At 46.2% G+C, this 15,838-nt stretch overlaps 1 protein-coding gene across 4 annotated transcripts in view; it reads right to left on the reverse strand.

Annotated features, from left to right (window-relative positions):
* Positions 1 to 15,838, reverse strand: part of ANO2 (anoctamin 2) — a 340,087-nt gene that overhangs the window by 144,140 nt on the left and 180,109 nt on the right. For 2 of the 4 annotated variants that reach the window (XM_045467165.1, XM_045467164.1), the window contains 4 exons: positions 12,424 to 12,584; positions 7,477 to 7,559; positions 1,472 to 1,483; positions 1,141 to 1,251 (listed from right to left, as the gene is read on the reverse strand). In XM_045467165.1, the coding sequence (XP_045323121.1) occupies positions 1,141 to 1,251; positions 1,472 to 1,483; positions 7,477 to 7,559; positions 12,424 to 12,584 (367 nt within the window). The remainder of the gene's footprint in view (positions 1 to 1,140; positions 1,252 to 1,471; positions 1,484 to 7,476; positions 7,560 to 12,423; positions 12,585 to 15,838) is intronic. The other 2 variants (XM_045467167.1, XM_045467166.1) reach the window with 1 other exon arrangement.

Here is a 15,838-nt window from a genome sequence, read left to right on the forward strand (position 1 = left end):
CTCAAAAACACCACATTCTTCTGTTTTGGTGCTTGAATAAATTTGCATGTTAACATGAATGGTTCCAACTTTAAGAATGTAAAATTAAATGAAATTTGAATTCAAAGCCAAGATGGAGAAAAGACACATGCAAAAACAACAGATTTCCAATCTTGTTGATTTTTTTCAGGAACCAGATTAGGAAAGACATAAACACACACACACACACACACACACACACACACACACACACACACACACACACAGTTTCAAAGAAGGGTAGCACTCAGAGAAGACAGGCACTGCCAAAGAGGAGCCCCCCACACTGTACCCCCAGCTCACACACACTATGCGTATTTACAGATCACAGCACAGATTCTGAAGCTCTGTTTTAATGTCTGAATGCCACCGTAAAACTCAGAAATAGGACTCGGAAGACATGTTCACCATCACATTCGTACTTGTGAAAGCCCACCCAGATAAAATGAAATGTAAGAAACTTTATATGAGTAGCTCAAGTGAACACAGGCATGAATTTGCCTTGGCTGGCCCTAAGAGCCATGTCTTGCTTGGACTTCTTCACTGCACTCGAAGGGCAGTATTGCATGTAGTGGTTAGATGCACAGACCGTCAGAGATGTACAGAATCCCAGATCTACTCACCATTTACTGGCTGGGTGACTTCTGGCAACTGACTTAAGCTATGAACATAACTTTTGTCATTAGTTTTCATTTGCCTAATAAGAGTGCCAGCATCATAAATTTACCATGAAAATAAGATAATATAATGCACTTAGAATGGCATCTAGCCTAGAGCAAGCATTCGACAAGGGTTAACTGCCATTGTGCTAGTTAGTATGGTGGTAGTTATCATTATTAGGTATTTAGGTGATTCAGTCCCGCCCTGAAACTGTTTCTTTCTTCTCCAACCTACTCTCCCATTTTGGCCAGACACCACCATCCAGAAAGAGAGACAAATCAAGTCATGGCAAAAGCCTGCTCTGAGTGCAGGTCAACGGAATGTGTCATGAATCATCCCCTCCTGTCCCACTCCTGTCAACCTCTTCTCACAGCCCAGTCTCTGATGAAGGCATTCCAAATGAAATGACAAAGCACCTTCAGAAACGAAGAAGATGGCGAGCAACAAGCACCAGCAACTTACCTCATCTTCATCCTCAGCCATATTGGTGCCCAATTTCTGGACCACCGACTTGCCACTTGCCTTTAACATTTTCTCTCGAACTTTGGTTTCATACTCAGGCCGGGAGTGTTCCTAAAACCCAAGAGTCAAAGAGTAGTAGGTAAGCAGGCAGAAGAGCCCCTGGCCTGTGGGTGATAATCAGACACTACGAGTACGGTATAAAGTCAGGACTTAGGATCGAATGCTATTTGGATATGAACACCACACACGATCACAAGGAGTCTAGACCAGGAACACAATGTGGGGGAGAGGGAAGGAACACACAATAGTGTTACCACACTGAAAACCAAACCTGGGCACGTTCCTGGGGATGGCGCCAGTGTTGAGAAAGGAGAGAGGAAACATTAACTGGGCAGCTGATACAAACAGAAGCATCTGGTTGTCCTACTAACTATCCTCATACCTCAAACTTTAAGTTTCAATGAGCCAAATCCCAGCCAGAGAAACAGATGTGCCCCACAGCTGGGAGTTAGGGCAACAGCAAAACTTCCTGCTCCATTATTCTGCAAGCTAAAATGGCGACCAATAAACATCAAAGCTAAAGATGGCCACAGGGAATCTTAAAACTCACTTGCCTGAACCTGTTTCCTGTACAACCTAGGTGAGTAACTCATTGGCAAGTACACCAATGCTCAAGAGATATCACTGAGCCATTCAGCAATATAAACCTGAATAGTGAGTCACCAGGCAGGGGAAAGAGACTAACTAATCAAGAGGACTACGGTCAAACCAATGCAGATGCTGAAGCAGGAAGATGCAGGATTTACTTCAAAGAGAATTTAACAGTGTACACCTGGCCTCATTGGCAGGTCTTCCCTGCAGCGTCCAAGGATAAATATCTACAGGTGTGAGGACTTCATGTTCCCGCATCATTTATCGATAACTTGTAGGCAAGGGTTCAGGCACTGGCTCACAGTTGACCCAGGGTACACACATTTCTTTACCACTGCTCAGACGTCAGAGATTCCAAAAGCCAAACAAGCTAGGCTCCTGACCAGTCTTTGGCTTTCCCAGGACATTCATAACAGTGGAGAGGAGAAACCATGCATGTGACTTATAAGCATAACCACTGCAACAGGGGGTGATGCTATTGAAGGGTTTTAAGGCACCCTGTCATTACCAATCTCCAAGGATGCATCAGCCCCGTCCCTTCCAAGACTTCTCTGTGGCAGCATGCCTGGGGGAATCTCCTTCCTCTTGAATAGCCTAGAGTTGCATAGTTTGTACCACAGATAGTTCTCAATTATGTATATTTCTTTTATTTTTTCCTAGCTGTTTTGCGTGTGAGAGTCTCCTAATATGAGGATCTGCTACCAAAACTGTCTTATTTTGTATTTTTCACAGTAATTAGCACCATGCAAAGCACCCGGGAATCTCTAAATGCTTATGAAGCTCACTGATTTTGTTTCTCACCTTCATCCATTCTCTACCACATCATTTCCTAATGTGTGTGCCAAAAGAGTTTTAGCTAAAAAGGGATTTCAGGGTCTAAGAGATTGGAAAGCCCATACAAGGTATCACCTGAGAGTCACGATGAGCATATTAGAAGCTCTGAAAAGTTTTACTGTGAAGACACTTGCTTAATTTTTTTAAAGCCACCATTTCTTACAAAAAATCCCTTTGCTCCAACAATTAACATCCTATAGGAATACTTTGAGAAATGGGGTTTGAAATTGTCCTCCATGGCCTCTGAAATCTGGCCACTTTTTATCTATATTATTTCCATGGAAGATTTTTTATTTTTTTAATGTTTATTTCTGAGAAAGAGCGAGAGAGCAAGCATGGGAGGTAGAGGGGCAGAGAGAGAAGGAGACATAGAATCTGAAGCAGGCTCCAGGCTCTGAGCTGTCAGCACAGAGCCTGATGTGGGGCTTGAACTCATGGAGTACAAGATCATGATCTGAGCTGAAGTCAGATGCTTAACTGACTGAGCCACCCAGGTGCCCCTCCATAGAAGATTTTAATTAAAAAATCACAGCAATATCCTTTTGGTGAGTACCATAATGTGGATTCTAACCCCCCTCAAGCTAGAGTTGTTTCTACCTTTCATACCCTGAAAAGGAGCTGAGGAACTTTCCCTACTTGACTAGGAGGCTGCTCTCAACCTGCCTCTGACTTTCCAAAGACGTGCCACGTCATCAGGCATGTCTCCGCATTCCTCTAGTGGTGGCTATGGCTCACCTCACCCCACACTGGGCCCCCATTCAGAACCCCTCCTCTGTTTGGAACAAGCTGAGCATTCTTGGTGCATAAACAGGAGTCCAAGACTCTCAAAGCAGAGTTAGGCTGCTCTGCATTCTAGCTGAGGCAGGTCAGACAAGGATCTCTCTGTTGGTAGCCAAGAAGGTCAGGTGAGGTTACAGAATTCTTCAAAGGCAGAGGGCTGGACAACTGAGCTCATGGCCAGAGCAGAATCTAGTCCCTGTGAGGGTTGCTCCAATGCACCCAGCCATGGATAGGTCCTTCTTATTTCTGATGTTCCCCATACACGGCCTCTCTGGATTGGTGGTCTGATGCAAAATCATCACAAACATATAACTCCTCCCACCAAGACCCCGGGAAATATTTCCCAAGGCTACTTCCACCTGGTTGGTCTCCTCAGGAACTGACTGAAGGATGGCACCAGGCCAACTGAGGACCAGCCTTCTCTGAGACGATCTAAAGAGGTAAATCCAGAGATATGTTCAACAAATGCCTTCATCAAGAGTTCCCAAGCTCCTACTGTGCTCTGAGCCTTTTTCCAAGCTCTGAGGTCACAATGGGTCCCTCCTCTCGAGGAGCTTATCTTCAAGTGGAGGAAGGTGACAGTAAGCAAACACACACATAAGAAACCAGCAGATAGGGATAAGAACAACGGAAGAAATAAAATAGGATAGCTGCTTTAGAATAGGGATTCTGAGAAGGCCAGTCAGAGGAGGGTAATGTTTTGGTATGGAAAAGTCAAGAAAGGATGGGCCATGTGGAGACTGCAGCATTCTAGGCAGAGGTGACAGCCAGTGCAAAGACTAGAACGAGCGTGGGAAAGAATGAAGGTCTGCATGGCTGGAAGGTCTGAGCAAGGAGGAGAATGACATGTGCTGAGGTCAGAAAAGGCAGGTAGAGGATTTTGCTTCCTATGTGATAGGAAACCAGCTGGGTCATCTAAAGCTTGATATGACAGATGAGGGATGGGAGAGAGATTGAGGGGAGGATATCTGTGTTCAGACAAGGCCACACTCTCTAAGAGGAACACCTGGGGTCTGACAGAAGCTAATGAGGCAAATGAGGCCCACTGAGCTGAAGATCATCCCACCTCACAGGGAAAGACTCTTGAGATCTTGCAGGCCTCCCTTCAACAAGAACAGAATCCAAAGTAAATCCCTTAAGGTGCCCCTGCTGGTTCCACAGGGAAGCCCCTCAGGCAGGGGACACACTGACCCAAGAAGTTGGCTCTTGGGTTTGGTTTTTCACGTCCTTCCCTGCCCTGAAAGAAAGCAGTCTCTAGCCTCCTTCCACTTCTCCCTGGTTTACAACCTAGACTTGAGGCATCCCACTTGTTTAACCCTTCCTGGGGTGGCCCACGTGGTGGGTTCCCCCCAGGTGGGAAGGACAGAGGGGAAATGAGCCTTTGTCCCGGTGAGTTAACCACTCTCCTCTCCCCTGAGGAGGTAAGTGTTTCCTAGTGAAGACCACGGGGAAGCATAACGTCTTAGGACTACAGACAGCTGACCATGGGAATATTCCTGATTCCTAGAGATACCATCTGGTTAAAATAGAAATAACTTCTAATCATGACCTCCAAGGGCCCCTGCCTCCCTCTCCCCAATGCCCAAGTCATACCCGCCATCCTCTTGCTCCTCGCCTGAATGCAGGTTAAACCTGCCCACGACACTTCAGATAAGGAATCTTGTAAAGTCATAAACACCTTCCTATCCTGCCCTCCATGACTTCCCATGACCTACAGGAGATGCACAGCAGCCATCAGTAACCGCCCCGACCTGAGTGCATGCCTATATTTGTTGCTTTGTCCACCACTACATCCCCAAACCTGTTCCCACAGCCAACTGCACCTTCCCATCATCTCACTGTTTCTGATCTATACCCCTAGCTTCCCAGATCAAGACTTCTGCCTGCTGTTTCCTCCTGTGGGTACCCTTTCTTCCCTTTGAAATTTTCTTCAATGGAATTTGACCAGTCTTCAAAACTCTGATAAAAACAAAACAAATTTTTAAAAAGGCATTTCTTCTTCTGGCTACATTAGCCAGAAGGAATTTCTATCACATATTTACCATTGTGTTCTAAATATTAGAGACCAGACAGCACCCTAGTTGAATAGAACCCTTTGGAGATGCTCAGAGACCACCCGACATAATTCCATATTGCATATCAAAACTTGGTACATAGTTGGTGCTTACTGGGTATGTTCAGACTGAACTGAACTTAAAGTGTGTTTGATATCCTATTTGAAATATAAACACATTAAAGGAAAAGACAAGGTTGTCCTCCCTTCCTCTCAGCCATGCCTGGCCCTGGGCTTGCACACTCAGGGCACACCAACCATGCTGTAGAACCAACCTGCCTTGCAGTAACCTCACCCATCAGGAGTGACCAGAGCCCATGAGGACCACCTCATTGTGGTAAACCCAGTCTTGGCCAGACCACTCTCACCCTGCACATGAGTTCCTGAAATCATGTACCTCCCGTGAAGTTACCACTGCTCGCTGGGTTCATCAGAAAACAAGAAACCTGACTACTAAAAGAAAATGGATCATATGGCCACCCCTGGCAGGGGCCTGTGACTGAGATTTTGAGGGAACTGAGTCACAACCAATGCCTTTCTCTGTGTGAATGTGTTTATACCTCCTAACAGAGACTTGCTGGCATCCTCAGCTCTACTTAGCCCACACACTTAGCTGGTCTCTGGTCCCAGGCAGGCTTGGATGCCAGGATGTTTCTTCTTCTCTTCTTTGGAGACATGCTAGGCCCTTCATTAGGAGAGTGGGAACTCCCGCCACCACTACCCCCACACCTGGCCATAATTCCCCGGTCTCTCTCTCTGCTGAAGCAACTGGAACCAACAGGATAAGGATGTCCCAATCAGGTCACACCCACAGTCCCACTTCTACAGCTCTTTTATTGGAAGCACTCATTTGGGCATTCTCCCCCAAGAAAGGCAATTGCCTTCATTATTCTCTGTTGCTTATCTTCCTCATTTGTATCCTCTCTGAAGGTAGAATCCACATGCACATTCCCTGATTTGCCATGGAACCCATGATGCCGTCAGTCCCCGGGCATATGTTCAATGCACAGGACTGGAATACAGTGAGCCCATGTACTCAGTGCATGGTAATGGAATGCCCACCTGCCCAATTATAGCATCAAGGAGAAGAAATGATGTCATGCTACAGACATAGGGACTCACAAAGATCCCGAGTGTAAGGCGAGGCACATCAATTACTATGGGAGAATACAGAAAAGGCCTGCTCTCCATGTAGCCGCCATAATGCTTGTGGCCAGCCTTTGCATGTGGGTACTCAGGCAAATGCAAGTGCCCCTTGATCTTTCTAGACACCGTTCCCAGTACCTCATCAACAATGTCCACGATATCAGGAGTGCCTACCCAATATTCACATTTACTGTTCAGTCACTGGTAGTGTGTGGAAACAAACTGTGAGCAACCATGCACACACTACTCATTGCCAGTTTGCCAACATCAGGACTGTGGACCTGGTTCTCATAAGAGCCCAGGGGGATGGCTGATTTGTTTTCAGTCTTTTCAATATCATCTGTCCATAAAACTAGACTCCAGAAGAGCCTACCCTTTGCCCTTAGCTCATCCTCCAGTTTCACACATGCTGTACTGGCTTATAATAGTTCAGTGGTTCTTCTTCCACAGGCATCAAAGGCAATCAGCATCTGACACCCACACCTCTCCCTTGACCCTCAGTAGGCTTACATATGTATGCTCTAGGCTACATGAGAGTGATTCCTACCCTTTGGCTTCATGCACACTAGCAGCCATGACATGAGAGACAGAAATTAAATCTCAAAAGTTAAGTTAAATCCCAAAGCTACCATAAGGCTTTTCTCTTATACCACCTCTTTTTCCACCTGACTACCTATCAGGTCCAATGTTTTATAGCTCAAGAGAAGAGTGGAGATTTGAACTCTTGTCCTCAGTGCCTATCAACCACAGCTAAGACCATGGAGCCAATGGATTGATGTGGCAGCAAATGTTAAGTGGTCATCTCACTCAAGAAGATCTATTTCCAGGGTGAAACCAAGAAAGGACCCAGAGAAGTATGCAAGGAAACTCACTTCTTCCTCTTCTATCCCAGTCAGGTCCCAGAAGTAGCCCAGTCGCATCTGCAGTCTCTTCCAGTTTTCAAGAAACATGGTAGCTTAAAAAGAGAGAAAAAGTTCTATTAATTTTAAAGGGAAGATTTTGAGTACGCTTTAGGTTCCCCAGTGGAGGTGAAGGATAAACATACTGATTTCAAATTTAGGGACTCTCTTTAAAGCACTTATTCCCTTCCTTCTACTTCTAGCTGGAACTGATCAAAACATTCCACATCCCTGACTGTTCACTCCATATATTTAAAGGGAGATACACATGCACACATGCTTGCGTGCGCCTTTCCCACTTCTAGAGTATGAGGAGAGGGTAAACACAGACCTCAAGACATGAAGGAGGGAGGGAAGGATGAAGAAAATAAGACTGGAAGGGTCTGTAGTCTTTCTTGACAAGCCTCATCTTGCCTCCACACACATTCTTTCTTCCTGCACCTTCCTCAGCTGGCTCTCACTCTCCATCTTTCCTTCCGTCCCCAGCACCCCTTCCCTTCTCTGGGCCCCACTCATCCCAACCTGAGGTCATGTAACAGTCTCCTAACTGACCCCAGTCTCAGCCTTCTGAGCCACCCTGCATGTGGCTCATGGAGCAATCTCCCCTAAGTGACGTTCACCCATTCCTCCATTTGTTCGGCAAGTAGCTGCTGTGCGCCTCCCACACCTGCATGCCAGTTGGTCTGCCTGCTCCAGCCGCAGCCCCTTTAAAGGGATAGCCCAACACGCCCCAGGGAGAACCAACACCCATGGGCTTGTGATACCAGGACTGAACACCTAACACCTACTGATGGAGCAAGCCGGTTCTCTCTTTTGATAACTGAAACTAAGAGACACGAAGAGAAGCAGACATGGGACGAGCCATGCAGCACCTGAACAGAGGAAGGGCCATGGTTTCCGGTAGCTCCTCCAGCTCCAGTTCCCCAGACACCTGGCTGCCTGTCATTACCTGCATCCATGAGCTTGCTTCTTGCTTTCTTACAACAAATCTCTTGTTATCTGAGCAAGCTTGAACCAATTTCCAATCTTGCAAAAAGAACCAGGCCTGACTAAGGTCATCTGTAACATATACAACACGGTTCTAGACATCATGAGGGAGATCAAGGGAAACTAACGTGGATTTGCTCTCAAACTGTTTACAGTCTATGGGGAGAGACTGTCAATAACTAAAATACAAGGCATGGAGTGAGCAGGGCCTAAAGAACAGCACAGATAAGAGCTGTGGACATGCAGCAGAGGGAGCGCTAGCTGCCAGAGAAACCACCTGAGTGGAGTCGAAAACAATGGCATTTGGGCTGTGAAGAAGGGGTGGGGAGAGGGCAGATGCCCACTCTCCCCCATCTAAACTTTCAATGGCTCCTTATTGCCTAGTTCTTCTCTTTGGATGGGGGGATCCTGGATGTATATCCCATCTGTCTGAATCCATTCCCTCGGTTTGTCAACACACAACCTCACACTTGCACTGCTGCTAAGGTCACCTCCTTGTTGCCCTCCTCGTCCCCAACTCATGCACACTGTCCCGCTCTCCTATGGTGCCCTCCACTGTCTACCCTCATCCTCTGCTGAACCACTCAAGCCCCACCTCGTCCATAGGATCAGGCTTGGGACACCCTCTCCTCCACACTCCTAATTGTCCTTTAGGTCTGGTGCCCTGGACAAAAAGGAAAGTGACACTCCCTGAGGCCACCCCCTCACCTGGACACCAAGCATGGGAAGAGCCTGGGCGCCTGTTGCTGCACCATGCAGAGCAGTGCAGTAACAGGGCTATAAATTTCCTCAGCTCTTAGCTGCCTGTCTACCAAGGGCACAGCACAGAACTAAGCAGAACACCTACAGACCAGCGGAATGTGCAGTTGCTAAAGGCTATGTTTGTTTTACTTGGCACCTACATTACAGTGCATGGGTTCATGCAGTTTCTCCTGTGGATTTGAGGCTTCTTAATGTCAGTGCATCGTGACCTCCCAACCCTGGCATTGGCCTGGGGATGCCCTGAGAACAAGGTGGAGAGGAGGGCGTCCCTCCTTTTCCTACGCTCTTCTCAGCGCCTGAGGAGGGCTCTGCATACAGTGGGACTCAGAGTGCTTCCTGACTGCCATCTCTATGAAGCAGACAAGTCTGACCATGTGAACAGAGGAGAGGGGCAAAGAAGTCACCGCAGAGGAGCCATGAGGACAAGGGAGGACTGTCATAACGACGAAGAGCGGCTCACAGCTCCTGGTGTGTATTACACGCCAGGGACTATGTTAAGTGCTCCACACATATCTCATTCACTTCTCACGGGAACACTACAGGGTAAGTATCCCTTCACCCACCTCACAGATGAGCATAATGAGGCCTAAAGGTTAAGAGCCTTGCTCCAGGTATACAGCACTTTAGTTAAGAGTGCCAACTTTGGTGGGGCACCTGGGTGGCTCAGTCGGTTGAGCATCAGTGAGTTCAAGCCCCCCATCGGACTCCCTGCTGTCACTCACCAACCCCCCCCCCACCCCCCGCCAAGCCTGCTTTGGATCCTCTGTCTCCCCCTCTCTCTGCCCCTCCCCTGGCTGTGCTCACTGTCTCAAAAATAAATAAAACTTAAGAACAAAACAAAAAACAAAACAAAACAGAGTGCTGACTTTTGTGACCAGGAGCCAGATCCACACTGTCTGGCCATGGACCCTCAGCTGGTAAGGGGCAGAACTGAGACACACACATCTAGGACTGCCTGGCTCCTAAGACAGTGTCCTTAACTTCTATTCAGAACAGAGTTCAGAAACCCTGTCCCGTTACTTCCCTTTTCAATAGAGCTTCACTCACTTTCCAAAGTTCCCTGGAGTCTGAAGCTGGACGACAGAGGAACCAGGAGCTGAGCCTGAAGACTCCCACAGACCCAGACCCTGCCAGACTAGCACCTTCCACACAGCCCTGGCTCAGCAGCTCCCACTCCTGCTCCACTGACAGAGAATCTCTCTGCAAAGTGCCACTTCTCCCCAGCCTTCCTCCTGGCAGGTTGGGCCCCAGCCCAGGCCCACCCAGCACAGCATCACTGATCATAATAATCATGGTAATGAGAGGCAGTACTATTATTTTTAATTGTAATTTGCAGGCAATTGTGCCCAGCGGCTCTTGGCTGCCGCAACCAAACACACAATCACATAAAACACAGCAAGGCTGTTAAAAAACACAGCCGAACCCCACGCTATGCCAGGAAGCTCTGACGCATCCCACCCTCCCTGCTTTCCCCGCACGGCCACAGGAGGGGGAGGGAGAGGAGCAGGGGTGGGGGTGGGGGCAGTAAATTATGGCAGATGGGGGGGGGGTGAGAGGCATCTGTTAATTACAGCTATTGAGGAAAGAGGAGAGGTAGTTGTTGGGGCTTGAGAGTGGGAAAGTACAACTGAAAACCAAGTTTGTCTACGACAAGGGATTACGGATCCTAGGAAAAGTCTGTAAGGGATCATGGGTCTGGCGTTATTAAGCTTTAGCTCTTCAGTCATGGGCATCTCTTAAGACAAATTGGTGGGAATTAGGACTGTAATATATCAAAAACTAAATATGTGTTCCAGGTTCCAAATGAGTTCCAGTGAATTTGGGGGTAGTTATGAGATGCCATGCTTGACAAGGAGCCACAGAGCTGCAGCCCAAGATGCCCCAGGCAACAAGCTTCAGCTCCAGCCAGTTCTACTGAACCCCTCCTGTGAACCATTCCAGGGCCAAATGGTACTAAGTGCCACTTCCTCCTACTCCCTGTCCCTACTTCTGTGGGCTGACTACTGCCCATGTGCTCCTGGGTACTGGCTATTCCACCTGAGAACAGAAAATAGAGTGTCCCCTGGAAATGTTTCTTGGTGACCTAGTAATATGGCGGTCTTTCCAGTCTGGTTCTATCTCCACCCAAGTAGAGGTCCCTACAGGGAACAGAGAATGCTTGTGTTCAGTACTCCCAACACTACTGACAACGGACCTCTCCCTGTCTCCTCTTCACACTTTTGGGAATGTGTGACTCATGGTCCCATCCTGGCATGTCCTTCAGGCGCCATGGAGTCAGTGATAATCAAGTATCCTCTGCAGAAGGATCATGGCCCTGCCGCTCTGCGATCCAATGGGGAAGCTAAGGGCTTGTGTATCCAACAATGAGGAAAAAGGAAAAGTCAGGTAGCTACTCAAGATGGACTGAAATGTGTTGACTCTGTTCCTTGTATGATACACGTGGGTGTGTCTTCTTGGAAATGTCCAGTTACCACAGGGTTATTATTCCAGGTTATTCCATTCCAGTTTGTGAAGAGAAGTGTGTGTGTGTGTGTGTGTGTGTGTGTGTGTGGTCAGATGGCTATGGCCCAGAGAAAGTTTATTACCCTAATACTCTGGGGGTAAGGGAGGAGAAGGAAAATGATGAAACTATCTGTTCTCTACAAATCCCTTTGGTGGAAATACTGACAATACTTCTCTGGCATTAAGTAAAATCTCTAACATCTACACTCATGGTATCCTGGAAATTGCACTGAACCTGGAGTCAGGAGACCAGGTTTAGGCCCATCTTGACCACCAGCTACCTTGGTGACCATGGCAGTCACCCCACCACTCTGAGTGTTATACTGAATATCTATGACTTTACATATCTTAGTAGATAAACCTGGAGCACCTTACAGATGTGCTAGGGGTTTTCAAACATGCATTGGTTCAAATTCTGAATAGATCATATGTGAGATTAAAACAAGATTAACATCCTAGATGCTTTTAAAATATATATAAAGCCGTGGAGGGTACACCTAGGTCTATTCACATGTATAAGAGAGAAAGCTACTGTCCCTAAAATACTTATTGAGGTATAAATATTAAATACTAAAGGACATAAATCAAAGGGTACGGGCTTCAGAGCCTGGTCACTGTAACCACTTAAAGATATCACCAATATAAGCAAGGCTCATGGTGACCACTTACCCCACAGAGCCATGAAGATGGAGAAGAAGACGGTGGCAGGGTTGTCAAACAGGTGGCTCGCCTTTGCTGTACCACAGGCTGAGCTGAGGTTCCAGTAATCACAGGACTTGTCACACAGGGGACACATGGTGAAGGCATTCTGCTGGTCACACATCTCTTTGCTGCAGTTGAGAGAGGCTGCTGGGTCAAGTGGAAATCAAGGAGGACCCACCCCAAGCAAATCACCCTGAAAACATCTCCCACTTCCAAATCCATGGCTAAGCTTATCAACTCCATAGGTGAGGTGTGTTAGAGATGCTGGAATTGGATTCTTTGCCATGAGAGTTTTACTTCTGCATTTTGTCAAAGAAACGGATGGGCCACTTCTGAGGTGCGGATCCCCCTGTCACTAGGAGTGTCCTAATTAGTGAGCATCTGTCAGAGATGTTGTACACTGAGTGATGCCTTATAAAGTCCCCTCAAAATGTGCTGCATCTATGAGGTTGGTGGGGAGCACCGATGACTCTGAATCCATCACCTGCCTGAAGTCCGATTCCACCACCATCATATCAAGCCCAGGTTGTCTTCTTAAACCCTGATGGCTGCCCCAAACAGGTGTGGGACTGGTCATGGGGAGAAGCAAACCAAGAGTCTGGCTGGATCAACACAAGCTCTTACTTCTTTCTAAAGAAGGACGGGAAGAAGAATGGATTCAGAGCTGGGTTGGAAGTCTCTTTCTAGTGCATCAGCTGCACGCCCATTTGTAGAATGGGGATTAATACCCTCAGCATAATAAGAATGATCAAAACTATGAAATGGGGGATGCCTCAGTCAGTGAAGCATCCAACTCTTGATGTCGGCTCTGTTCATGATCTCGTGGTTCGTGAGTTCAAGCCCCACATCAGGCTCTGCACTGTGTCAGCATGGAGCCTGCTTGGGATTCTTTCTCCCTTTCTCTCTGCCCCTGACCCACTTGTTCTCTCTCTCCCTCTCTCTCTTTCCCTCTCTCTCTCTCTTAAAATAAATAAATAAACTTAAAAATTATTTTTTAAAAAAACATGAAATGGGATTAGGGAGAATGCAAGAATAAGGTAAATTCTTTCAAAGTCTAGATTCTATGATACTTGTAGAGAGAAACACGAGTCAAATAACCATTGGTTATATTCTAAGCTATCCATTCTATTTAATGGACTAATGAATATAGTTGAAATTCCATTCACTCTTTAGGTGATTAGCTAGATCCAATAAATTCAGGCTCATATGAATGCTTGCAAATAAGAACCAAAGAACTACCAGCCCTAATTGGCTTCCCCAGTGTCCTTCCACACTACATATTGGTAGGAAAATGAATGAACTCATCACTCTGGTGTGTAATATTTCCCCAGGGGGAATGGGTAGATGGTTAAACTCATTGTTTGGGGGAAAAGGGTGGAGAACTCGAGATTTCATGAAAATGAAGCATTGGCTGTTCTCAGAGAGCAGCTGGAGACACAGTCTTAGCGAGGTAGGAGGTACTACACTAAAAACCACAGCTGTGTTTCCTCTGGAAAGAGGCAGCAGAGGGCACTATAGAGTACGGCTGACAAGAGGGAGGCCATTGCCACAGTGAGCTGGCTGGCATCCTGTGTGCTAAATCAAGTGCTTAAATGAAACCTGGAAGTCAAGGGATGCCTGGATCCAGCTCCCTTCCATGAAGAAGTTGAAGGATTTCCCTGAGGGCTGTCACAGTCTGTCAAGTCCCAGCTTTCAGGCTTGTTTTTAATGAGCCATTAAGCCCACAACAAGGAAAGGCCTTCTGTGTGAGAGAATGGAAACTCTAAGTCTCTGAATAAATCCTCATTCCTCCATTGACTCGCTGTGAAGCTGTCCATTGGCAAGTGTCAATAGGAGTGAGTCACTCACATAGACAATATTAAATAATATCTTAATAGTAAGTTTAGCCATGCAGGTTTTACTTGGGCACATTCTGTTTTTTTTTTTTAAGTTTTCTTTTTTTGTAATGTTTGTTTACTTTTGAGAGAGAGAGAGACAGAGACAGAGTGCGAGCAGGGGAAGGGCAGAGAGAGGAGACACAGAATCCGAAGCAGGCTCCAGGCTCTGAGCTGTCAGCACAGTGCCCGACATGGGGCTCAAACTCACAAGCCATGAGATCATGACCTGAGCCGAAGTCAGACACTTAACCGACTGAGTCACCCAGATACCCCACACTTGGGTAAATTCTTATTGGTAACTGGAGAGCAAGGTTTATTCTAAGTCTTCTGGGTCAGACAAGTGTCCGCTGTATCACTGAGGAGTTGTTATTTTCAGAGATGAGACTACCCTCTTAGAAAACAGATTCACACAGAAAACTGTTAGTCTGTATAAATTATAGTAAAGAGCTGTGCTTTTAAGCCATGTTTGAGAACATATAAGTTCCTCAGTGCTGTCCTTAAGTATGTGTGTCAGGGACGTCACTTTGTTGTTTGGGATTTTTTTTTTTTACACATAGACTTGGGGGAGGGATAATCCTAGTCAACCCAATTCTAACCAAACCCGGTCAATGCTTTAAAAAAAAAGGTCAGGAATGAACACAGTGTCAGCAACTAGCTTGGTGCAAAGCACTTTGAAACTTAAGTGCTGTGTCACCAATCATTTGTACAAAATGGCAGCCATTGTAACATGGAGACTTCTCAAATCATTTAAATTTGAAGTCAGAATGCTTTATAGGTATTGGGTTGTTTTGTTTGTCTGTTCGATGCAAGCAATTTGAACAGAATTCTGGAGAAATTCTGCCTTAGGAGGATATTAAAATGACTTTGTATTCTCTGAGAGAGGCCGTCTCTCTAGACAAACTGAAAAGACAGCTAGAAAGATGAGGGAAGCTCACTAGAACTGAAATCACGTCTGGGTTATTCACCAGCTGCATAATCCACAGATTTCTTGTTAGATGCAAATGTGGCTATAACTCATATTTCTTCAATCTATCATTTTCTCTAGAAAGCATAAAAGGGCTGATAAATGGTCTGGCAATCAGCTGAACCAGGACCTCAAGGTGAGTGGTGTTCTTCATCAGTAGTAACACATTGCTCACAAATTAGGAGATACAGGGCTGTGCTAGCATGAAGGGAAGAGGTGCAATACAGCATTTATTCAAGAAATTCAGACACAACATTGCTATTAAGGACTCAGACCTAAAGTAACCATTTTTTTTCAACATGGTTTAGATCAATCAGATTTTTTTTTTTAAATGTCCCAGTCTTTCCTACGCATGTAAGCAAATGCCTAATAAATGGAATCAATCCCTTGGTTAGTAAAGTACTATAGACAAGTCATGTACATATGGAACCATTTATTACTTATAAGTGATATTTGTATCTCACATATCAAAGTTGTGGGTGATAAAAGGTACCATTCAAAGTTCCACATAATGTAAATTTTCTGCTTTTGATATTATACT

Source organism: Leopardus geoffroyi, chromosome B4 (assembly GCF_018350155.1).
Source record: "Leopardus geoffroyi isolate Oge1 chromosome B4, O.geoffroyi_Oge1_pat1.0, whole genome shotgun sequence".
Taxonomy (NCBI): Eukaryota; Metazoa; Chordata; class Mammalia; order Carnivora; family Felidae; genus Leopardus; species Leopardus geoffroyi.